This window comes from Bombina bombina, chromosome 3 (genome assembly GCF_027579735.1).
Source record: "Bombina bombina isolate aBomBom1 chromosome 3, aBomBom1.pri, whole genome shotgun sequence".
Lineage (NCBI taxonomy): Eukaryota > Metazoa > Chordata > Amphibia > Anura > Bombinatoridae > Bombina > Bombina bombina.
The window spans coordinates 305,187,779-305,214,583 of NC_069501.1; the positions used below are offsets into that span (position 1 = coordinate 305,187,779).

At 36.8% G+C, this 26,805-nt stretch overlaps 1 protein-coding gene across 3 annotated transcripts in view; it reads right to left on the bottom strand.

Moving 5' to 3' along the window:
- Positions 1-26,805, bottom strand: part of MAP3K15 (mitogen-activated protein kinase kinase kinase 15) — a 551,607-nt gene that overhangs the window by 359,267 nt on the left and 165,535 nt on the right. For all 3 annotated transcript variants that reach the window (XM_053706395.1, XM_053706394.1, XM_053706393.1), the window contains exons 2-3: positions 11,808-11,947; positions 2,532-2,555 (exon numbers count right to left, since the gene is read on the bottom strand). In XM_053706395.1, coding sequence (XP_053562370.1) covers positions 2,532-2,555; positions 11,808-11,947 — 164 coding nt within the window. The remainder of the gene's footprint in view (positions 1-2,531; positions 2,556-11,807; positions 11,948-26,805) is intronic.

Below are 26,805 nucleotides of genomic sequence, written 5' to 3' on the forward strand. Positions count from 1 at the left end.
TTAATAAATAAAATGTAGGTGTCGGCGATGTTGGGGGCGGCAGATTAGGAGTTCATAAGTATAATGTAGGTGGCGGCGGTGTCCGGAGCGGCAGATTAGGGGTTAATAATATAATGCAGGTGTCGGCTATGTAGGAGGCGGCAGATTAGGGGTTAATAAGTGTAAGATTAGGGGTGTTTAGACTCGGGGTTCATGTTAGTGTGTTAGGTGTAGACATAACTTTTATTTCCCTATAGGAATCAATGGGGCTGCATTAGGAGCTTTACGCTTCTTTTTTGCAGGTGTTAGGTTTTTTTTTCAGCCGGCTCTCTCCCATTGATCCCTATGGGGAAATCGTGCACAAGCACGTTTAGCCAGCTCACCGCTAACGTAAGCAGCGCTGGTATTGAGGTGAGATGTGGAGCAAAATTTTGCTCTTCGCTCACTTTTTTGCGGTTAACGCCGGGTTTCTAAAAACCCGTAATACCAGCGCTGTCTGTAAGTGAGCGGTGAGCATAAACTGCTCGTTAGCACCGCACAGCTTCTAACGCAAATCTCGTAATCTAGGAGTACAACTTTGTAAATGGATTAAAGGGACAGTCTAGTCCAAAATATTTTTTTATGATTCAGATAGGTCATTTTAAACAACTTTCCAATTTATTTTTATCACCAATTTTGCTTAGTTCTCTTGGTATTCTTAGTTCAAAGCTAAACTTAGGTAGGCTCATATGCTTATTTCTTGGACCTTGAAGGCCGCCTCTTATCAGAATGCATTTTGACAGTTTTTCACCACTAGAGGGCATTAGTCCATGTGTGTCATATAGATAACATTGTGCTCACGCACATGGAGTTACCTAGGAACCAGCACTGATTGGCTAAAATGCAAGTCTGTCAAAAGAACTAAAATAAGGGGGCAGTCTGCAGAGGCTTAGATACAAGGTAAATAAATGTGTTAGTTAATCCCTTTATTAACTGTTCCTCGGGTTTGCATAACCATCTTTTTAAACAATAAAAATTATGGTGTAGACTATCCCTTTAATGGAATTAATTTACATAAGCAATTAAACATTAGAGCCATGAATATACACTCTTATGCTACATAATTAAAAACAAATCCATTTTTTAGAATGAATAACCTTTGGATTACAATGTATTTTAAATAGAAAACTATCTTTAGATAGATTTCTCCTCGAAAAGCATTTTACTTAAAAATAAAATTGTATTTAAATAACTAAATTAAATTAAATCAAATCCCTTTGCTTTATTTATTTATTTAAATAATTGATTTGATTGTTACTTTTATGGGAAACAAATTCTAAATATAAAAATTACAGTTTCGACCTTTGTTTGAAATGTGTTTTACTTGAATTGAAGGTTACATTTAAAACAATTTTCTAAAATTTAAAGACACAGTTGTAAAAGTGAAATTTAAAGGCACATTAAACCCCAAATGTTTCTTTTATGTTTCAGATCGTAGAGCATACACTTTAAAACTTACAAAGAAAGGCTCAATTACCTAAATATTTAAATAAAGAGAATGATTCAAATTAGTCAATTGGAAAGTTTGTTTTACTTTTCAGACCATGCAGCATTTTAGTAGCCCTCCTTAAAGGGACACTAAACCCAATTTTTTTCTTTCGTGATTCAGATAGAGCATTCAATTTTAAGCAACTTTCTAATTTACTCCTAATATCAATTTTTCTTCGTTCTCTTGCTATCTTTATTTGAAAAAGAAGGCATCTAAGCATTTTTTTTTTTGGTTAAGGACAATGGACAGCACTTGTTTATTGGTGGATAAATTTATCCACCAATCAGCAAGAACAACCCAGGTTGTTCACCAAAAATGGGCCGGCATCTAATCTTACATTCTTGCATTTCAAATAAAGATACTAAGAGAATGAAGAAAATTTGATAATAGGAGTAAATTAGAAAGTTGCTTAAAATTGCAGGTTCTATCTAAATCACAAAAGAAAAAATTGGGTTCAGTGTCCCTTTAATTGTGTGGGGTGATTACATGTAAAGGGGTTGTTATGGGTGAGGAAATTTGGACTTTATTTACTGCCAAAGTGTATATTTCCATGTTAAATGTATGATATTTACAAATATAGAAGCATATCTAGGTAGGCTCAGGAGCAACAATGTTAGATGAACACAGCTGGTTAGCCAATGAAAAGAGAAAAATTAAACCTATATGTGCAGCCAACAATCAGCGGCTAGTTTCCAGAGTGAATTGCTGCTTCTGAACCTTCCTAGGTATGCACTTCAACGAAGGATACCAAGGGAACAAAGTAAATTTGATAACATAACTAAAATACAAAGCTGTTTAAATTTGTATGCTCTAAATCACAGAAGAAAATGTTTCAATTTCAGGCTCCTTTAAGATATGAATCTGCATTACAAGTCTATGAGACACATTAAATAAATAAATGCTAGAAATATTGGCCAAATATATGATCGGCTATCCATTCAAATGAACAAACAAGTGTGTTTAGCCAATAGAAAACATTCTCATCACTAGTCAAGATGTTTAAAGAAGAACATGAAATACTCACTGTGTTCTTTTGAGCAACCATGTCCTGAAATAGAAAAAAGGGATAAAGAACAAATGTTAAAAATAGAACTTTTAGAAACTTATTTAAATAAATAAATGAATATATATATATCCATACCTAAAAGGTTTAAAATAAACAATTTCTGGTGCATTAATTCATTGGGTTAGTAACTCCTAATAATTTTGAGCACATCATCTATTGCACATAATTATTGTTAAAGGGACATAAAACCCAAAACTTTCCTTTCACAATCTGATAGAACATGCAAATTTAAACACCTTTCTAATTCACTTCTATTATACAATTGTCTTTGTTCTCTTGGTATCTTTTGTTGGAAAGTAGGGATGTAAGCTCTGAAGCGCGCACGTGTCTGGAGCACGAATGTTATCCATTTAGAAGAGCACTAGATGGCAGAACGGTTTCCTGTCATGTAGTGCTACAGACACCTACTTAAATATCTCTTCAACAAAGAATACCATGGGAATTAAGCAAATTAGATAATAGAAGTAAGTTGGAAAGTTATTGTTTTTTTTAATTGTATATTCTGTCTGAATCACAGAAGAAAATGTTTGGGATTACAAATCCCTTTAATTCAGGATAAAAACGCAAGTACATCAAATAGCTACGGCTAGTACCTCTGAATATAATTGCACATATGGGCATTTGTATAGTTTTAGCTAGGGGTGAGGGTACAAAAAAAAAAGTACAGAACTTAATAATAGAAGTTTAGGCAAAATAAAATAATATATATATATATATATATATATATATATATATATATATATATATATATATATATATATATATATATATATATATAAATAAAATAGTTTCAAAACTCTTGTTGCTTTTTAAAACAAATAGTAAGATAATTATTTGGCTTTAAACAGACAGGAATAACAGATAAAAAAAAAGAAAATACAGACATCACACATCAAAAACCAAAGGAACAACATTAATTTAAAGCAATGTTGGCGCTCAACAATATTTAATTGTTATATAAAGCATTCCATACAAACAACTTCACAATGAAATAATCAGAAATGAGTCTCTTTCTAAATCAACACTGCTTAACATATGAAAATATATAATTAATAACAGAATGTACTTCCAATCAATTCACATACAGTATCCCACAAAAGTGAGTACACCCCTCACATGTTTGTAAATATTTTATTGTAGCTTTTCATGTGACAACACTGAAGAAATGACACTTTGTAGTGAGTAGTGAGGGTACAGCCTGTATAAAAGTGTAAATTTGCTGTCCCTCAAAATAATGCAGCCATTAATTTCTAAACCGTTTGCAACAAAAGTGAGTACACCCCTAAGTGGAAATGTCCAAATTGGGCCCAAAATGTCAATATTTTGTGTGGCCACCATTATTTTCCAGCACTGCCATAATCCTCTTGGGCATGGCGTTCACCAGAGCTTCACAGGTTGCCACTGGAGTCCTCTTCCACTCTTCCATAACAACATCACAGAGCTGGTGGATGTTAGAGAGCTTGCACTCCCCCACCTTCCGTTTGAGGATGCCCCACAGATGCTCAATAGGGTTTAGGTCCGGAGACATGCTTGGCCAGTCCATCACCTTTACCCTCAGCTTCTTTAGCAAGGCAGTGGTCATCTTGGAGGTATGTTTGGGGTCGTTATCATGTTGGAATACTGCCCAGTCTCCGAAGCGAGGGGATCATGCTCTGCTTCAGTATGTCACAGTTCATGTTGGCATTCATGGTTCCCTCAATGAACTGTAGCTCCCCAGTGCCGGCAGCACTCATGCAGGCCCAGACCATGACACCCCCACCACCTTGTTTGACTGTAGGCAAGACACACTTATCTTTGTACCCCTCACCTGGTTGCCGCCACACATGCTTGACACTATCTGAACCAAATAAGTTTATCTTGGTCTCATCAGACCACAGGACATGGTTCCAGTAATCCATGTCCATAGTCTGCTTGTATTCAGCAAACTGTTTGCAGGCTTTCATGTGCATCATCTTTAGAAGAGGCTTCCTTCTGGGACGACAGCCATACAGACCAATTTGATGCAGTGTGCGGCGTATGGTCTGAGCACTGACAGGCTGACCCCTCACCCCTTCAACCTCTGCAGCAATGCTGCAAGCACTCATACGTCTATTTCCCCAAAGACAACCTCCATATATATGACGCTAAGCACGTGCACTCAACTTCTTTGGTCGACCATGGTGAGGCCTGTTCTGAGTGGAACCTGTCCTGTAAAACCGCTGTATGGTCTTGCCCACCGTGCTGCACTTCAGTTTCAGGGTTTTGGCAATCTGTGTATTTCCCTTTGCAGTCCAGCAGTTTTGTTTTGGGAATTATGTTTAGGAAGTTTGTCTTACCTGGGGCATAGTCTTTTTTTTTTTTCAATTTGACTTGTTTTTTCTTGGAAAACTTGCGGGCAAATTAGGCTTGCGAGGGCGCAAAATGCTGTTATTTATTGCGTCATTCTTGGCGCAAGAAATTTTTTGGGCACGAATGTGCATCTGTCATGATGCAAGTTAGTTTCCGGATGTTTGTTGGAGCCCAAAAATGTCTCAACTTCCTTTTGCGTTGTGCGTCATACTTGGCGCCAAAAAATTTAGTTTTATCTTACCTCACTTCCTATATGCTCCTTGCCTTCTTTATGGTCAGAGGGCTATGCTATTTGCTTTTTTTATGCCAAATTTAGCATTTGCATTTTTTCCCATTTCTGAAACTGCTATACGTGGAAATAAGATATTTCTGTTTAATGTTATTTTTCAAGCTGTCTCAATCTGATCCTGTCTCAGAATGCTGTAGGAACCATGCTGCATGAACACAGTTCTACCAAAGCTAAGTGTATCTGTTGTAAGCTAGTGGAGATTATGGGCTCTATTTAACAAGCTCCGTATGGAGCTTGATGGCCTCTGTTTGGCTGCTATACCCCCTTCAAATAAACGTAAAAGGTCTTTTAAAACTTCTCATAATATTGATGAAATTTGTAATCACCGGCAACATACTGATATATCCTCCTCTGATGAGGATCTCTCTGATTCAGAAAATCCTACTTCAGAAATTGACACTGATAAATCATCTTATCTTTTTAAGATTGAGTATATTCGTTCTTTGTTAAAAGAAGTGTTAATAACATTGGATATTAATGAGTCTGGTCCTCTTGATAATAAATCCAGTAAACATTTAAATTCTGTTCATAAACCTCCTGTGACTACTCCTGAGGTTTTTCCTGTTCCTGATGCTATTTTTGATGTGATTGCTAAGGAATGGTCTAAGCCTGGTACTTCTTTTGTTCCTTCTTCAAGGTTTAAAAAGTTGTATCCTTTGCCAGTGGCTAAATTAGAGTTTTGGGGAAAAGTCCCTAAGGTTGATGGGGCTATTTCTACTCTTGCTAAACGTACTACTATTCCTATGGAAGATAGTACTTCTTTTAAGGATCCTTTAGATAGAAAGATTGAATCTTATCTAAGGAAAGCTTAATTGCATTCTGGCTATATGCTCAGATCTGCTATTTCTATGGCTGATGTTGCGGCTGCATCAACTTTTTGGTTGGATAGCTTAGCACAACGGGAAAAAGACTCTGATTTGCATAGCATTGTTAGTTTGCTTCAACATGCTAATCATTTTATCTGTGATGCTATTTTTGATATCAAGATTAATGTTAAATCTATTTTTTTGGCTATTTTAGCTAGAAGAGCTTTATGGCTCAAATCATGGAATGCTGACATGGTATCTAAATCTAGGTTACAATCTCTATCATTCCAGGGTAATAATTTGCTTGGTTCCCAGTTGGATTCTATTATTTCCAATATTACTGGGGGGAAGGGAGTTGTTTTGCCTCAAGATAAAAAGTCTAAAGGCAAATCTAAAGCTTCTAATTGGTTTTGTTCCTTTCGTCAGAATAGAGAACAGAAAACCACTCATTCCCCTAAAGACTCTGGCTCCAATTGGAAGCCATCCTCGAGTTGGAATAAATCCAAGCCTTAGAAAGAAACCAAAGCCAGCCCCCAAGATGGCATGAAGGTGCGGCCCTCGATCCAGTTATGCTGGTGGGGGGCAGATTGAAATTATTTCAAGACGACTGGGCAGGTTCCATTCAAAATATTGTCTCTCAGGGGTATCGAATAGGTTTCGGAATAAGACCTCCTGTGAGAAGATTTTTTCTCTCTCACGTTCCAACAAATCCTGTGAAAGCTCAGGCTTTTTTGAAGTGTGTTTCAGATCTAGAGCTTTCAGGAGTAATTGTACCAGTTTCAATTCTGGAACAGGGTCTGGGTTTTTAATAAAATCTATTCATTGTCCCGAAGAAGGAAAATTCTTTGACCAGTTCTGGATCTGAAGTTTTTTAATAATTTTGTAAGAGTCCCAACTTTCAAGATGGTGACTATAAGCACTATTCTGCCGTTTGTTCAATAAGGTCATTACATGTCCTCAATAGACTTACAGGATGCATATCTTCACATTCCGATTCATCCAGACCACTATCGGTTTCTTAGATTCTCTTTTCAAGACAAGCATTACCAATTTGTTGCTTTTCCATTTGGCCTAGCAACAGCTCCAAGAATCTTTTCAAAGGTTCTCTGTGCCCTTCTATCTGTAATCAGATAGCAGGGAATTGCGGTGTTTCCTTTTTTGGATGATATCTTGGTACTGGCTCAATCTTTTCATTTAGCAGAATCTCACACGAATAAACATGTGTTGTTTCTTCAAAGACATGGTTGGAGGATCAATTTACCAAAGAGTTCCTTGATTCATCAGACAAGGGTCACCTTTTTAGGTTTCCAGATAGATTCAGTATCCATGACTCTGTCTTTAACAGACAAGAGACGAATGAAATTGGTTTCTGCCTGTCGAAACCTTCAGTCTCGATCATTCCCTTCAGTGGCTATGTGCATGGAAGTTTTAGGTCTCATAACTGCAGCTCGTTTTCATATGAGACCTCTGCAGCTTTGCTTGCTGAATCAATGGTGCAGGGATTATACTCGGATATCACAGTTGATATGCTTAAATCCCAACATTCAACACTCTCTGTCCTGGTGGTTAGGCCATCATCGGATTATTCAAGAGGCCTCTTTTGTTCGTCCTGCCTGGACTGTGATTTCAACAGATGCAAGTCTCACAGGTTGGGGAGCTGTCTGGGGGTCTCTGACAGCACAAGGAGTTTGGAATCCTCAAGAGGCGAGGTTACCAATCAATATTTTAGAACTCCATGCTATTTTCAGGGCTCTTCAGGCTTGGCCTCTATTAAAAAGAGAGAATCATTCATTCATTTTCAGACAGACAATATCACAACTGTGGCATATGTAAATCATCAAGTTGGGACTCGCAGTCCTTTAGCAATGAAAGAAGTATCCTGGATAATTTCTTGGGCGGAATCCAACTCCTGACTATTTTCTGCGACACATATCCCAGGTGTAGACAATTGGGAAGTGGATTATCTCAGTCGTCAGTCTTTACATCCAGGGGAGTGGTCTCTCCATCCAGATGTATTTTGTCAGATTGTATAGATGTGGGGTCTCCCCGAAATAGATCTGATGGCTTCCCATCTAAACAAGAAGCTTCCCAGGTACCTTTCCAGGTCCAGGGATCTTCAGGCGGAGATGTTGGATGCGTTAGCAGTTCCTTGGTTTCACCAACCTGCTTACATTTTTCCGCCTCTAGTTCTTCTTCCAAGGGTGATCTCCAAAATCATAATGGAACAATCGCATGTGTTTCTGATAGCACCAGCATGGCCTAACAGGTTTTGGTATGCGGATCTTGTCCGGATGTCCAGTTGCCAACCTTGACCGCTTCCTTTTTCTCATAAATTCTCTTGGCATTCTTTTAGGATTCCTAGAATGTTACAGTTTCTTCAGGTTTGTTTGGATAAAGGTTTGTCTGCAAGTATTTTGAAGGGACAAATCTCTGCTCATTCTGTTTTATTTCATAGAAAGATTGCTAAACTTCCTGATATTCACTGTTTCGTTCAGGCTTTGGTTTGTATCAAGCCTGTTGTTAAATCAATCTCTCCTCCATGGAGTCTTAATTTGGTTTTGAAGGCTTTACAAGCTCCTCCTTTTGATCCTATGCATTCTTTGGATATTAAACTACTTTCTTTGAAAGTGTTTTGCGGACTTCGATTAAATTTCTTCCTAAGGTTGTGAATTCTAACAACATTAGTAGGGAAATTGTTGTTCCTTCCTTGTATCCTAATCCCAAGAATACTCTTGAAAGATCTTTACATTCTTTGGATGTTGTAAGAGCTTTGAAATATTATGTCGAAGCTACTAAAGATTTCAGGAAGACTTCTAGTCTATTTGTTGTTTTTTCTGGTCCTAGGAAGGGTCAGAAAGTCTCTGCCATTTCTTTGGCATCTTGGTTAAAGCTTTTGATTCACAAGGCTTATTTGGAGGCGGGACAGTCTCCGCCTCAGAGAATTACAGCTCATTCTACTAGATCAGTCACCACTTCTTAGGCTTTTAAGAATTAAGCTTGGGTTGATCAGATCTGCAAAGCAGCAACTTGGTCTTCTTTACATACATTTACTAAATTTTACCATTTTTATGTATTTGCTTCTTCTGAAGCAGTCTTTGGTAACAGGCAGCTGTTTCAGTTTGATTCTTCTGCTTATGATTTAAGGTTTTTTTCTTGAAATTTATGTGAAATTTATAAGAAAGACTTATTTTTTTAGTGGATTTAATTTGTTCAGCGGAAATAGCTGTTTTTATTTTATCCCTCCCTTTCTAGTGACTCTTCTGTGGTCTCCCACATCTTGGGTATTTCTATCCCATACGTCGTTTTTATTCATTAACTTAGCAGGTTTCTTACATATATATTTTTTTAGATATACAGGCCTTTTAATTATTTGTAGATACAGTGGTTTTGTATTATTATTTATGTCTTAAAGGGGCATGATGATTCATATAAAGCATGCAGTTTTAAACAATTTTCAAATTTACTTCTATTATTAAATTTGTTTCATTCTCTTGGTATCCTTTGTTAAAGAAGCAGCCATGCACTTATGAAAGATTTAATGGGGAAATTGGCTACTTTAATATATCAACTACCAGAAACAAGTGCAACAAAATATAATGAGCATAACCTTAGTTTTAAGAAGCATGGGCAGCTTTTTGGATGCTAAAAATGGTGTTAAAAGTCACAATTTAGATTGAATATAAAGGTTTACAACACCTTCTTGCAGAAATCATCACCATGGTAACTCAAATTACGATCTATGTGCACCTTTTATTTTAACATAATGTTCAAACAATACAACAAATACATACAATTACAATAATTTCCACATCATGAGTATAGATAGTCTCAAAGTTGTGTTATTTTTCATTAAATCAAAAATATCCATCGTTTTATCCCAATCAATGATCCAAATTTAGTTATCCAATTCTCATTTGTGCACAAACTGTATTATCAAGGTGAATGCTTTTATATAGTCATGCCTAAAGTTCCATCCACATCCACCTGAAAATCTTCGTTTCTTTCATATATAGGCACTCAGCAAACCCGAAGCATTCCCAATCACAGGACTTAAAGAACAATGCAATAGCACTTACCTTGAATATGAAACGAGCAGTAGAATATTTTCTGGAAAATTTCAATGTTAATCCAGTTTTCCCTCCCCCTGTATCATGTGACAGCCATCAACCAATCACAAAATGCAAATACGTATATACTGTGCACTGTTGCACATGCTCAGAAAGTGTGCATATATAAAGAATGTGCACTTTTGATAATGGAAGTATATTGGATTTTTTTTTTTTTTTTTAAATTGCATGCTTTATCTGACTAATGAAACTTATTTTGACTTTAGTGGCCCTTTAATTCCAAAGATAAAGTTAAAAGAGTCTGCACCGCTATCTTGTAGCAAACCAAAAACAGTCCCCAATCACAGCACACAAGTGCAAGATGTAAACCTCTTCATTACCTTGTCTTAGAGCCGTAAACCTAATAGATGGATCCAGATACAATCCGCCTCAGCCGTTCGTGACTACACCTGCTCTGCACCCATTCCGGTAGTTGATATGGTCAATTTTAAGATTTGGAAATTGATTAAAAAAAACTTTGGTATGCAACCTAAAAACCCCTGTCTTTATTTGTGTGGTGCTATGCTTCTCCATATATCTGACTTTACAATATATAGTTAGCAGCAATGCAATACAGACATTGAGGCCGAATTATCATATATCTGTCAGACCTGATCCGACAGACATCGCTGAATGCGGAGAGCAATACGCTCTCTGTAGTCAGCATTGCACCAGCAGCTCACAAGAGCTGCTGGTGCAACGCCACCCCCTGCAGACTCACGGCCAATGGGCCGCTAGCAGGGAGGTGTCAATCAACCCGATCGTACTCGATCGGGTTGAATTGTGTCGATTCCTGTCCGCCTCATCAGAGCAGGCGAACAGGGTTATGAAGACTCGCCAGAAACACGGGCCCCTTAAGCTCCGTTTGGAGCTTGATAAATGGGCCTCATTGGGTGAGCCAATGACAAGAGCCATATATATAAGCAGCCACCAATTAGCAGCTACCTCCTGAGCCTACCTATGTATGCTTTTCAACAAGGGATATTAAAATAATGAAGCAAATTAGATAATAGAAGTAAATTGGAATTTTGTTTACTATTGCATACTCTATCTGAATCATGAAAGTTTAATTTTAACTTTATTGCCCCTTTAACATCTCAAGGGCCCCACTAATTGGATTGACTAACATTATTATTTGTGACCAGAAGTTAAAAGCTCCTAATAAATGAAATAGCCAGTTAGGCTGAACAGGAGCAAAAAAGGCAGTTTTTATGCTTATAATGCATGTCACTGTCCACCGATAAAGCAGTGTGAGATCTGCCTATCAGCCAGTGAGGAATCAGGTTGTAAAAAACTAAAAACATGTAAATTCTTATATCTTCAAAATAAAAATAAACAGCGTTAACATATCCTTTTTTTCAAGAAAAATTTTTTCAAAATATTTAAGTTTAGCCAGGGCCGATGATCACCATCTAAACGAATATACAAGAAAACTGTGCAGGAAGCAACTAAGAATACTACTGCTTACAGTACAGAGGAAAGCATGTAGTGGATAGCATTGGATTATGGGTAATTCACATAACCGAGCGATGCCAGAGATTGCTTCTTGCTCGGGGTGCCATTTACAAAGGAACTGTACACCATATTAACCTACCTGCTATCTGATCTTTCTGGAAGTCTGTTTTGAGACACATGGCTACAGTCAGATAAACTCATTAGGATTTTGTAGCTCTGGTTACAAGATTAAACTAAAACCATGTCATACCTTAAGTGAAAGAGAGGTGTCTGGGTCAGTATCATGATAGATAATGACATTATTCGCCATGTCAAAGCTTTCACGCACCCCGAGGTGATAGAACAGGGAAGGCTGTCTGCCTACATCGCTCATGTCCACTACGGCAACATCTGTAAGAGAAAAAACAGCTTTCAACATGCAGGGCAAAACCAGATGGCATAACATACAGTCCTGTATAATCTAGTGCTCTCTGCTTAAACCAATACAAATTAAATTGCTTTATTTTAAAAATATGGAAGTATATGTTTTTTCACTTTTAGTTATATTGTATGATTTGGGAGCCTTGGGAAGCCTTATACAAGACTAGACATAGTGCTTGAGTCCAGATACTTAGGGGATGTTTAATACTAACAGATATGGTCAGGCTAATAGCTGGACGGCTGGGACTGCTCACTTCTCTCCACCCCCATTTTAACTTTTTTCTTTCCTATTTTCCTTACACATATGTCTAACATGGACAGAAATTATCAAGTGTAGTAGACTAGTCTGCCTGGTATGCTTTACCATTAACATGGGCATATTTTTTCTTATTATTTATTCCTAGATTTTTTTTATTGGGAATATTTTGGGATTGGGATTTTTTATCCTAACATTATACATAGTTAGGGTTGCCAGGTGTCCAGGTTTAACCAGACAGTATTTTAGCAGGTTGTCCAGTAAAATCTTCACACAAAAAATGGACACTTTAAATATCCACTGATTTTTAGGTAAATGTGGAATGCCTCCTATGACTCAATGCATTACATGTATGGAGCAAAGTCAAGGGGCTAAAATCACTAATCAATGTGTGGTGCAGCAGCTGAAGAGGTAAAATTGATGATTTCAATGTCACTGGCAGCCATGGGGTAAAATGACTGCTTAATTGTGAAAAATACACATGGTTGGATCAATAGTAGATGCTTTTGGGGGGAGAATTATGTGACTCATCGACCATCATGCACCTAGAGATTGTCAGTATTTTTGTGGTGGACCTCTAGTAATCTTTAACAAGATCCTGTATACAATGTATCTTACATATGAAGATGTTTATGTTGTCATTTCTGAGTTTTAAACAAAAAAAAAATTAAAACAATTTAAATTGCTAGACAAAAGGAAATGCACTCAAGAACATTCTAGACTATTCTTTAAGACACTTGTTTCCATTTCTAGCAGCCTTCTTCTAGTGACACCCCACAGAAAAGCGAACACATAACGTCTCACAAAGATAAATATGAATAATATTTTTATAAAACAAATTGGGAAATGCATATAATGAAATAAAATGTATTATGAACGTTCATAGATAATAAATAAATAAATAAATAAGTTGAATGAAATATTGTGCTTATGTCTTCATACATGGTCTGTGGGATTTCTACCTCAATATTTTTTTCTATAAACAAAACTATTTCAGGAATCCTCTTGACACTTCAGTACCTACTCTCTCATGCATAAGGAGAGTGTGCTTTGCACAGGGGAAACACCCTCCGGAAAACACTGTGATTCAGCATGTAGAGAGAGAAAGCTTTATATCAATGGTCATGTAACCAATTCAAAAGACAAAGGCAACTTGATAGACATTACAGAAAATTGAATGATCATATGTAACATTCAAAATAGGAAACATCTGACATATTGTTCTGCCATTGATTACCAGTGTCAGAGAATAAACCTTGTAAGACCACAAAAGGCTAAAATGATGTTGTGTTTAGCTCATTACATGTGTCTATGTCCACTAGGGAATGTTATTTTGTGGTGTTGTACTTATATAAAGTTTAAATAATTGAATGATAACCATGAGTGTTCTCTTCACCTAGGTGTCTAGATCATGAATCAGCACATTTCAGCTCTATAACACAGAAGCCACTCTTGAGGCATCAGCTTTCAGTTATCTAATTACAGGGACATTAATGTCATCTTATTATATATGCATAGTAGATATCAACAATTAAAGGGACAGTAAGGTCAAAATTAAACTTTCGGGATTTAGATAGGGCAAGCAATTTTATTACAAGACCAGAGACTCCTATTTTGCATATCTTTCTTTATACTACTCAATGCAGCATTTTAAAGTGATGATACAGAAAAGAATAAAACATTAAAACAATACAGATAAAACATAGTAAACATAAGTAGCCAATGAAATGGGTACTTTAGTGAAAACAGAAAATATGGACCAATAAGATGTGTCATAGCTCCCATAAACTGTCCAATGTGAGCCCCAACTTCCTCTTTCTTTTGCTGCTCATTGCAAGATAAGTTTATTATAAATTTTCTCTTATTAAAATTTCTGTTAATATTTGTTTTTCTATACTTATTTGTTTATAAATCTTCCCTTATCATTTTTTCTGTAGGTTTATTCCCTTATTGTGCAATGTCCGTTTTTTCTTTTATATACTTTTTAAATTTATTTCTCTTTTGATTATTTATTTTTCAATACTTATTTAAAGTTTTTCCCCCCTTCTTTTTTCTCCTACTGCCACACTACCCGGTCATTTTCTGACCCCCCCTTTTTTCTTTTCTTACACCTCTGCTGATTTACTTCTGTTACTTTCAATTTTTCGGCTCGTGCAGCGTTCGCCATGTTGCTGCGTCATCCTCCTTCCTCCCTCCCTTGTTCCCGCCTCTAGTTTCCCGCCCTCTGACGTAATCGTTTCCTCTCGTCAGTTGGGCTCCTGTTTTCTGTCAAACACACCGGATACTCTGCCTCTTGTATCCATTTAGTTTCGGCTCGTATCAGACATTTTCTTGCCACTAGATGGTGTTATAACACCATTTTATTATTACACATTCTGCTAAATTTGTTTTAACTCTGCAGCAAGTTTTTGAGTTAAGATTTTTTCTCAATCGTTTTATTCCTTTTGAGATATTGTCTTTTATTAACTGAGGTTCTGTCTATATATACAAATAATTTTATGTGTATAAATAATATTCTATTTAAAGTTTTTATTTCAATATTTAAATAATTATTATTATCATGTCACAAATATCTGAATTAAAAGAACCCCTTACTGCACAATCTGTGCAGTCTATGATTGACAATTCTATGGGGAAAATGATGTCTCATATGACTAAACTTTTAGCTCATTAGCCTATCCTTAAAACTATTTCTAAAAGGAAAAGACCTTTGTCTGCCTCTGTTTTAACAAGCAAAAAACTAGTTTCTAAGTCTCGTCAGACTTTAACTGACTCTATAATTCCTGGCGGTAAAGGAAGCAAAACATCTGCAAAGTCTTCCCCTAATCCCAAGGGGTTACAAATGGGATCAAAAATGTCTGAGTCTCTTTCCTTGAATAAATAAAAAAATGCCTTACCCTGTGGCTCTGATTCTTCTACAGAAGAATTATCTCACTCTGAATTTGAGGATAATTCTGATAATTTATCTTCAGATTCAGAATCTCCCAAGCCTAAAAAATCTAAAAAAATCTCTTAAAAAATCTAAATCCTCTAATAATGAGGATTCAAAAATTTTTGATTGCCTTGGCAACCCAAGATTTTGTGCTGACGATCTCCACCACCCTACATCTTCAGAATGGTGCCCTTCTTTTGACGTTGCCACTTTTATTGATTACCAATTAAAATTTCCCCTCAAAAAAAATGCTCGTAACAAAATGAGAGCCGAATGCCCTCGCCCTCTCCTTCCAAAAAATTCCTGCATAACTCCTGAAATTGACCCCAAAATTATAAAATGTATTGGTTCCCCCGGCTATAAAGTCAAAAAGGGCATGGACCGTGCATGGAAAACATGCCAAGATAAACTTTTAGACTCAGTTGGCCCAATCTCAAAACTTTTTGAAATTTCTGAGCAGGCTGTATTAGATAATTCCCCACTTGATCCCTTTTTAGTTAGGGAATGGGTTCAAAGAATCCTTTCTTTTATTGGTAATGCTAATTCAGCAATTATTATCGAACGTAGAAAGAACATTCTACGGAAAATTGATCCCAAGATTTGTGACAATGCTAATAATGAACTTGACTCTGACGCTAATGGTCTTCTTTTTGGAGATATTTTCCTTAAAGACCTCAATAATTATATTAATACCTTTTCCAATCTCAATAAGGTCAGAACTTCAGTTCGTAAAATTTTCTATCCAAATTATTTCTCCGACAGGGCCGGGAAAGGCAGAGGTCGCTTTCCTGGCCGCTCAAACTATCAAACAAGACCTCAATTTCAACAACAGCAGTTTCAACAACCCTTCCATCGATCTTTTCAAGATCCCTCACAGTTCTTTCCATCCAGATCCAGACCATGGTTCCAAAGGGGTCAGCGTTCCAGACCAAGATCTCGCCCCCCTTCAAGTAAGTCCACTTTTTCCTTCTTCTCTTCCTTTTTTCCCAGAAAATCTTGGTGGCAGACTCTCTCTCTTTGTCCAAAATTGGAATCTTATAACTTCAGACCCTTGGATTCTTCAATCGGTTCAAGGTGTTCTGATAGAATTTTCTTCCCCTCCAATTCAGATTTTAAGACCTCGTCCCATTCAATTTTCAATAGAAGATCAAAATCTGGTCCAATCATAAGTTTTAAGTCTTTTTCAAAAACAAGCCATTCAAATCACAGAATTTTCTCAAGATTTATTCATCAGCAATCTGTTCCTGGTAAAGAAGAAAAACGGACAATTCCGTCCTGTCATAAACTTAAGAGAATTAAATTCTTTCGTTTTTTATCATCATTTCAAAATGGAAGGAATTCATCTGTTAAGAGACCGTCTCAGAGAAAACGATTGGCTAGTTCGTTTAGACCTTACAGATGCTTACTTGACAGTTCCAATCGCCCCGGAACATCGGAGATTTCTAACTTTTCCTTGGAAAGACCAGTTTTGGAGTTTTATGTGTCTTCCTTTTGGTCTTTCTTCGGCTCCTTGGATTTTTACAAAATTATTAAAACCAGTCATGGCCTGGCTGAGACTCAGAGGTGTCCGTCTAATTGTTTACTTAGACGACATCCTGATTATGAATCAGAGTTTCATTGCTCTTCAAAATCAATTATCCCTTACCATTCATCTACTAGAGAATCTAGGTTTTATAATAAACAAACAAAAGTCGGTTCTAACTCCTTCCCAATCTCTAATATTTCTGTGTTTCTCCATAGATACCTCCAAATCTACCCTCAGTTTACCTCCAGACAAAATAAAGAACATCAAGAAAGAAATATCTCGTACCCTTTCAGCTCAATTTATTCCTATCAGGAATATAGCCAGGATAGTGGGGTTACTTTCATCCTCTATTCAGGCTATATTTCCTGCTCCCCTTCACTATCGGGAATTACAACGTCTCAAAATTTGCCACTTACAAAAAGGATTCTCTTATTCTCATTTAATTCAACTCTCCCCAGAAGCCAAGGAGGAACTCTCCTGGTGGCTCTCTCATATGGAAGCATGGAATGGGAGAGCTATATTTGGCAATTCCCCAGACCTTATCATCGAATCAGACGCAAGCAGATCAGGCTGGGGTGCTCGATGCGGTCCTTCCATCACAGGAGGGAAATGGTCTCTGTCAGAAAAGAGATTCCATATAAATAGTCTAGAACTTCTAGCGGGTTCTTTCGCTGTCAAGAGTTTTGTAAAAAAACTCTTCTCCAATTACCATTTTACTTCGTATGGACAATATCTCTGCAGTTCGTTATTTGAACAGTTTGGGGGGTACGAAATCCAGAGATCTTTCCAATATTACCAAAGAATTCATCCACTTGTGTCTAGACAGGAATATTTCTGTGAAAGCAGAATACATTGAAAAATCGGATATAGAAACCAAAGCGCCTAATAGGCTGGGTCTGTGGGTATGAATAGCCTTGATATATATATAATAAACTAAAAAGCTGTATAAAAATTAACACTTTAATTTCTTACAGACATGGATCCATGTTACAATCAGACATACATGATATAAAAACAATAAAAACAGTAAAAAAACTTCAGACAGTAAAATTCTTCGTGGCTAGTTTTCTAGTGAGTGATTAGTACAGATGGACTGATCCCCTTTCTAAGTGAGATAACCTAGATATATAATGTTGATTCTCTGACTCCTTGCTAAAGGTGAATAGAAAACAAATCCTGGTGTGTACCCTACCAAAAATAAAAGTAATTATGTGATCTAATGTCGATGTTCCTAAAATGATTTAACAAGTGTAACACATAGTAGTGAAAAACACAATTGCAGTGGTGGATAAACAAAAATATTCAATCAGAATATATAGTAATCAATCGGTTAATACCAAATAATCAAAAAACAAAAAAAACCATCTGTGGCTGAAAGCAAAAAGACAAAAAAAAAAAACACAGTCCTCCAAAAATTGAATAGCAGTGTTCATTCCATAAAAAGACACGTAGTGAAAAAAGGTGCGTAGTGAATAAAAGTAAAAAATCAGTGGCCACTGTAATAAATAAAAAAGAATATAATATGTTCTTGATAAATCCTGTGGAGAGATATTAACTGCAACCTTTAGCAGTACCGGGATGTGGTGGTGTATAAAAACTCATCAGGGGCCCGGCCGACCCAAATTTCACCTAAAAAGTAGAAAACAAACACACAATAGTGCAGAGCGTAATGTCCCAAATAAATTAGAAGGAAGAAGACTCACCAGTCGACGCGTTTCGGTCTGTACTAGACCTTTTTCAAGACTGAAGAGTCTTGAAAAAGGTCTAGTACTGTATAGACCGAAACGCGTCGACTGGTGAGTCTTCTTCCTTCTAATTTATTTGGGACATTACGCTCTGCACTATTGTGTGTTTGTTTTCTACTTTTTAGGTGAAATTTGGGTCGGCCGGGCCCCTGATGAGTTTTTATACACCACCACATCCCGGTACTGCTAAAGGTTGCAGTTAATATCTCTCCACAGGATTTATCAAGAACATATTATATTCTTTTTATTTATTACAGTGGCCACTGATTTTTTACTTTTATTCACTACGCACCTTTTTTCACTACGTGTCTTTTTATGGAATGAACACTGCTATTCAATTTTTGGAGGACTGTGTTTTTTTTTGTCTTTTTGCTTTCAGCCACAGATGTTATTTTTTGTTTTTTGATTATTTGGTATTAACCGATTGATTACTTTATATTCTGATTGAATATTTTTGTTTATCCACCACTGCAATTGTGTTTTTCACTACTATGTGTTACACTTGTTAAATCATTTTAGGAACATCGACATTAGACCACATAATTACTTTTATTTTTGGTAGGGTACACACCAGGATTTGTTTTCTATTCACCTTTAGCAAGGAGTCAGAGAATCAACATTATATATCTAGGTTATCTCACTTAGAAAGGGGATCAGTCCATCTGTACTAATCACTCACTAGAAAACTAGCCACGAAGAATTTTACTGTCTGAAGTTTTTTACTGTTTTTATTGTTTTTATATCATGTATGTCTGATTGTAACATGGATCCATGTCTGTAAGAAATTAAAGTGTTAATTTTTATACAGCTTTTTAGTTTATTATATATATATCAAGGCTATTCATACCCACAGACCCAGCCTATTAGGCGCTTTGGTTTCTATATCCGATTTTTCTATTCATTCTTATTGACTACTAGGAGTCAATATCCAGAGCCAGGGTCTTTTTGAGGCAGGCGCTTAGTGTACCACCCACTAAAGCAGAATACATTCCAGGTCTCTCAAACACGGCAGCAGACTGGGGTTCCCATTTTCTTACGGATTACAGCAATTGGAGACTCGACAGGAAAGTTTTTCTTTCCCTATCTCTCCTCAGAGGTCCTTTCAATCTCGACCTCTTTGCATCTCGTCTAAATTTTCAAATTCTCCCTTACTTCAGTTGGAGACCGGATCCAGAAGCAGCTGCAATAGACGCCTTTCTCCAACTCTGGCCTCCTCAAGGAGCTTACGCCTTCCCTCCTTTCTCGATGATTTCGAGAACAATTTCTGTGGTTCGCAGGGACAAGATTTCTCTCCTGCTAATAACCCCTCTCTGGCCAACTCAACCGTGGTACCCTTCTCTTCTGGAAATGTCTTTCAAACATCCTATTCTCCTTCCTCATCTTCCTCATCTGTTGTCCAATCCAGAAGGAGATTTTCACGAACTCATTGTTCAAGACTCGCTCCATCTCATCGCTTGGTCAATTTCGGGGATTCCTGTCCTCTTGAAGGACTTTCTGACGGAGCTAAATCTCTCATGCAAGAATCTTGGGCCCCAGGCACCGGGAATTCTTACTTCTATGCATGGACAAAATGGTCTTGCTGGTGCCTGGCTAGGAACTTGGATCCCATTTCAGCTGATATAAATCATATCATCAATTTCTTGACCTCTCTTTTTGAATCAGGTTTAGCATACAGATCTATCAACTTATATCGATCTGCTATTTCGGCTAAACACTCCTTATTAAATAATTTTCCGATTGGACAACATCCCCTTGTTTGTAGACTTTTTAAGGCTATTAGACTGAAACGTCCTCCTACTCCTAAATATAATTCTTTCTGGGACGTAGATAAGATTTTCTCTCTTTTCAAATCTTGGCCTTCCAATAACCTTCTTTCACTAAAACAACTTTCCGCTAAATTAGCTACCTTACTATGTCTTATTTCTTTTCGTAGAGTTTCTGATGTTGGTGCTTTAGATTTTAATTCTAAGGTTTTCTCTCCCAAAGGTGTCACCTTTTTCCTATCTCGTAGAACAAAAACTTTTTCTTCTTCTATTTTCTATCCTTACTTACCTTTGGAACCTTCTCTTTGTGTGGTTAAATTTCTCAAAGAGTATGAATCTAGAACTTCACTTTTCAGATCTTCTATTTCTCAACAACTTTTTATCTCTTTTGTTCCTCCTCACGCTCCTGTCTCTAATACTTCTATTTCCCGCTGGGTGAAGTGGGTTATGAAAGAAGCTGGTATTGACATTTCAGTTTTTTTCTGCTCACTCTGTTAGAGGTTCCGCTGCCTCTAAGGCATTCCTTAAAGCGGCCCCTCTTCAACAAATTTTGGTTTCTGCTCATTGGTCTTCGGACTCTATTTTCAAACAGTTTTACTTCAAACCCATTCTTCATCCAGCTAACAATTTACTTAATTAACAATTGCTTTAAACTAGCAAAATAGGAGTCTCTGGTCTTGTAATAAAATTCCGATTATCCTATTTTTATGAAGGTATAATCTAGATTTTATTAAAGACACAGAGACGAGTATTTTCCCACCTCTGCTTGTACCCTCCCTTATTATTCTTATTATTAACGTTATGTTTTGTTTCAGTTACCAACTAATCATGAAGAATTATTAAAAAGTGGTTTCATCCCTCTTCATTCGTCTCTACAATCAATCCCTTCGAATACTCAGAAGGTCTTCTCCAAGTTCAAAGAATCCTGGTTTTCTCCTTCTTCTCAAGGTTTTGGGATAAAAATAAGTCTTCTCATCTCCAGTTAGATTGCAATTTTTCTGTTGGTTCTTGTTTTCATGATGGAACTTTTTTTCTGTTATCTGTAATTTCTGGATCTTCAGCATCAAGCAAGAAAGAGGAAGTTGGGGCTCACATTGGACAGTTTATGGGAGCTATGACACATCTTATTGGTCCATATTTTCTGTTTTCACTAAAGTACCCATTTCATTGGCTACTTACGTTTACTATGTTTTATCTGTATTGTTTTAATGTTTTATTCTTTTATGTATCATCACTTTAAAATGCTGCATTGAGTAGTATAAAGAAAGATATGCAAAATACTCGTCTCTGTGTCTTTAATAAAATCTAGATTATACCTTCATAAAACTAGGATAATCGGAATTTTAAACAACTTTCCAATTCCCTTATCATAAACTTTTGTTGAAAGCTAAACCTAGTTTGGCTCATATGCTAATTTCTAAGCCCTTGATGGCCGTCTCTTATCTTTGGACAGTTTTTACAGCTTGACAGTGCTTGTTCATGTGTGCCATATATATAACATTGTGCTCACTTTCAACTAAACTGCAAGTCTGTCAAAAGAACTGAAACAAGGGGCAGTGTGCAGAGGTTTAGATACAAGGTAATCACAGTGGTAAAAAGTGTATTAATATAATTGGGTTGCTTTTGCAAAACTGGGGAATGATTATTAAGGGGATTACCTATCTTTTTAAACAATAAACATTCTGGAGTAGACTGTCCCTTTAAGCAATGGCTTGCATAACAAAATCTACACACAAAATACATGTGTTATAAGCATTTAAACAGTTATTTTAGCAAACAAAATGTGAATGGTCATGCAGTGCGGGATCTTGCACCTTGATAAGGATTTTGATTATGTTTATCCTATGCCCTTTTCTGGGGCAATCTAAGAAAAGACACAAATGAACTTTTGTCTGATCAAGCAATCCCTGTGCAGAATGTCTCATGGTGTAGAATTATCATGTGTAGGATCTACTCAAAGGCAGTGGAAAAACACTATGAGTTGTAATCACAGTTTTGCGCTTGTTTTCAGCAGATAATAATTTCTGAACATTGTCCGTTATGGTCAGTGTGTTTTTCCAGCAATCACAGTCCAAGAATTCTTCTGCAGTTAATACCCCTTAAGCTCGGAATTGCTAATTCTAGAAAACAGCACAAAATCATTATCAGCAATGTTAGTCTCCCAATATCATACTCCAAAAACCACTGTGCACAATTTATGGCAAACAAAATGACAATTCTGTTTAGGGGTTTAGCAACCAATTGATAGGTTGACATGCCAGTATGTTGTGGAACACTTATTTAATAGTGTATAGTGATGCAAATAGGTAATGTGTGCAATTAATCTGTTGGGATTTGAACAGGGACATTATAAGTACAGTGGCTGCGCATGTTTGCTGGGTTATGGATTAATCTCATTTTTATTAACGTAAAATTGCTTATTATTAACATTGTAACTTTTAATTGTTGAACAGGTAGCATTTGTATTTGTTCTATTTCCCTCATATCATCCAGTAAGGCTGAGGTAATGTCAGTGTGTTATGTGTTACTTGTTGCTTTTGCAAACTACTCATTAATAATTGGAAGAGTGTTGTCTGGGATTTATCAGGTCTTTCTAGTTGTGGAATTCAATAAGTGAAAAATGGCTCCATAAATGGATCAATAAAAAGAAAAGAAAATCAAACAAACTTCACAATTCAGACAGAGCATGCAATTTGAAACAACTTTCCAATGTACTTCCGTTATGTAATTTGCTTAATTCTCTTGGTATCCTTTGTTGAAAAGCATACCTAGATAGTCTCAGAAGGTAGCAATGTACTATTGGGAGATTGCTGTTGATTGGTGGCTGCACATATGACTCTTGCCACTGGCTCACCCGATGTGTTCAGCTAGTTCCCAGTAGTGCAATGCTGCTCCTTCAGTAAAGGATGCCAATAGAACAAAGCAAAATTCTTAATATAAATAAATGGGAAAGCTGTTTAAAATTGTATGATATGAATCACAAAAGATAAAATGTGTGTTTCATGTCCGTTTAGTTATAGGGAATTTAGATTGTGATCAGCTAAATAAGACTGGCACATATTAAAGGGACAGTCTACACCCAACATATATGTATTTTAACATATTCTTACATATCACACAAGCATCCTTTACCATGTCCCTCTTCTATACGCTTTCAAGAAGTTGCTGAAAATGTAACAGATTTGAACTTTGTAACTGCCTAAAATGGATGCCAAGCTCCGCCCACTGCTTTGCATAGTTGGTTTATGTCTAGTTTCTTCCTATCATGATCGACTCGTAAATATGTTTTTATACGCGCTCCCGCTGATCTGCAGTTAATACATATGAGTGTTGCTGCCTATTCCTTCCCAAAATAGTCTGCTGTAATTTTTGTTCCGGAAGGCTTGACTGTTGCTTACGCTCTGCATATGTATTGTATGCTAGTATGTTCTCTCCCACTTCATCAGTGTATTAAAATTGCTGTGTGTATTTTAGTTTTCTTTCCGCACAAACCACTGCCCCTCTTCCATTTCCACTAGCAGAATTACCTCCATATTTCCTGTCTCTGTGTGGCAAAATCTTGAATTGTCTGCCGGTGTCTGCTACTATCTCCCACACTTTCTGCTTCACATTATCTCGTTTTGCTTTTCTGTTCTAGTCTGAGCCTCTGTCTTAATGGTCAAAAAGCACAGCACAATTAAAAAAAAAAAAAAAAAAAAAGTGTCACAGGAACCTCCGTTTCTAAATTCCTCTAACCTAATGAGCTGTGCTGAGCTCCTGACCTCTTGCTATAATTTTTCTACACTTCTTCGCCGACGCCGTTTGTGTTGTAAAAGTGATTGTGTCTGTAACACAGACACTCTGATGACAAGAATCCTGTCAGCCTCATATCTACTTGCTAAAGGCTAAGTACTCACAACTTTTAGTTTTAATACGCTTATGTAATCATTTTACATATTTTTAGACAATATGGTTTCTAGGAAAAAACACTGTACAGCATGTCATATTTATTTATTTATTTATTTATCGGCTCAGGGTTTATTACTGCAGTAGTTATAATACTGTTAACAACTTTCACATTATTTTATTATTTCTAATCTATGTATTGTTATTGGCAGGGGGGCCTGGGGGGGGGGAGACAGAGAGAAACAGAGCAGAGAGCGAGAGAGAGATAAAGGGATAGATAGAGAGAGATGGGGGGGGGAGACATGGAGGGGGAGACAGAGAAACAGAGCAGAGAGAGCTAAAGGGAAAGAGAGAGACAGAGAAACAGAGAGAGACAGGGGGGAGAGAGACAGAGGGGGGGGGGGGGGGGAGAGAGAAAGAACCAGAGGTGGAGAGAGAGCTAGAGGTAGGGAGACAAAGGAGGGAGACAGAGTAAAAGAGGGGGAGACAGGGGGGAAAGAGACAGAGGGGGTTTGAGAGCAGAGACAGTATCACTTATGAACTGCAAGATACACCCATTCTCTGCAATAATTAAAAAAAATTAAAAACATCTAAGTAGGGGGAAAGCACTATTAATTAATATGTTTTGTTTCTTTCTACACAACCAAAAAAGAAGAGATTAAAGCAAATAATTATTGGGGTTAACATTTAAATAAAAAATAAGAAAACTGAGGCTCCAGTGAGACCCTATCTTCTAATCCACAGTCCAGTTTAATTGGAAAAACTTTGTTCTTTGCAGAAGCCAGTATCACTTTCAGCCTCCCCTAGTTAGTATCTTATTGATGGTGCACTTACACCTTTGCAGATTCCCTCCCTGTCCGCATATTGCATGATGCGCTGTGAAGTTTTTTCTGAGTGCCAGCCTAGGACTTACTGTGCATCTGCACAATTTACATAGATGAGCCAACATGGTGCACAATCCCACCACCCCCATGCAAAGACAGCTGACAGAGTGCACGCCACCAGACCCCCTTCCTCTACACAAATATTATGAATTAGTAATTTTTCTTATTTAATATATAAAAAATAATAAATACCATTATTTTAATAAAGATGCATGACTGTGATTAAAATTCCTGCAGCTGAGCGCAGGGCCCTTGGTCAAGTGCCTAATGGCCTGAATGCTTATTGTGTGCCCGCCTGTGTGTGTGTATATATGTATATATATATACATATATATATATATATATATATATATACATACACACATATACATACTTAGACATTTATATGTATGTATCTCTTTGTTAAAGCCCTTTACCTACCTTTTTTTTCTAACACCTGAGACCACTTTTTTGTGCAATATTAGTTTTTTAATAATTTTTATTAGATGGTGTTATTATTAGTAACTCTTCTTTAAATGTATTTTTAATGTGTTTTGTGCAATTGTTTTGCGAAACAGTTAACCAGAGCTCTGAGAACATGCTATCCCGATGCATTTACTTCAATTGCGCTCAAGCGATCATGTTTACTTTAAAATTGTAACACGAGCGATACATCTGATGCGCGAAAATGCCTGCAATAAACCCCTTTACGCTTGCGAGTAATTGTTAGGGCACCACTTGTAATCTAGCCCTATATGAGGGAGAGGTGCAGAGATTTGTCTACCTGCACAGACCGGGGTATAAGGACAACTGTGGTTTATAACATTCATAAGTAAGGAGCCAAAATGTATTAGACTTTATTAACAATAACATAAATGATAAACTGAATAAAATAACATTTTCTTACCACAAGAATATAAAGATTATTTATATAACAATTAAGGACTTGCAGTAGAAAAAAATCACAAGTAAAAGGAAACTGAACCTCCACTAGGAAGCCACTATAACTATCACTATTTGTATGAAATGATGACGGTCCGCCCACAATAAATGTCCCCTGTATTTCTGTCTGAGGAAAAAAAAAAAACATGCACAATTTGAAATAGCTAACTGAAAAATACTAAACGTGCACTGCTAAACTGTCACACAAGACAAGGGCTAGCTGGACAAGAAGAAAGCTGTGGGTGGAGCTTGGTGGCCATTTTCAGTTACTAACCAACAATGATTATTCAAATGTTTCATATACTTCTTGCAAGCTTATAGAAGTGGGACCAGTTGCAGGATGCTTCTCTGGTATGTAACAATAGGTTATCAAAACTATGTATTGGGTCTAGACTGTCCCTTTAAGTATAGCAACATTTTTCACCGAAACATTAATGTAAAAAGTGCTTGTGATAAATAATGAAATTGGTCATTATGAAGGCATCAACACTGAAAAGGGTTCAGCTGCAGCTGCTAAAGGGATAGTAAAGTCTAAATCAAGCTTTCATGATTCAGATTTTAAACAACTTTCTAATTTACTTTTATCATAACATTTGCTTTGTTCTCTTGTTATTCTTAGTTGAACGCTAAACCTAGGTAGACTCATCTGCTAATTTCTAAGCCCTTGAAGGCCGCCTCTGCATTTGACAGTTTTTCACAGCCAGAGGGTGTTAGTTCATGTGTTTCATATAGATAACACTGTGCTCATTTACGTGGAGTTATTTAAGAGTCAGCACTAATTGCCTGAAATGCAAGTCTGTCAAAAGATCTGAGATAAGGAGGCAGTCAGCAGAAGCTTAGATACAAGGTAATTACAGAGGTAAATAGTATATTTCTATAACGGTGTTGGTTATGCAAAACTGGGGAATGGTAAATAA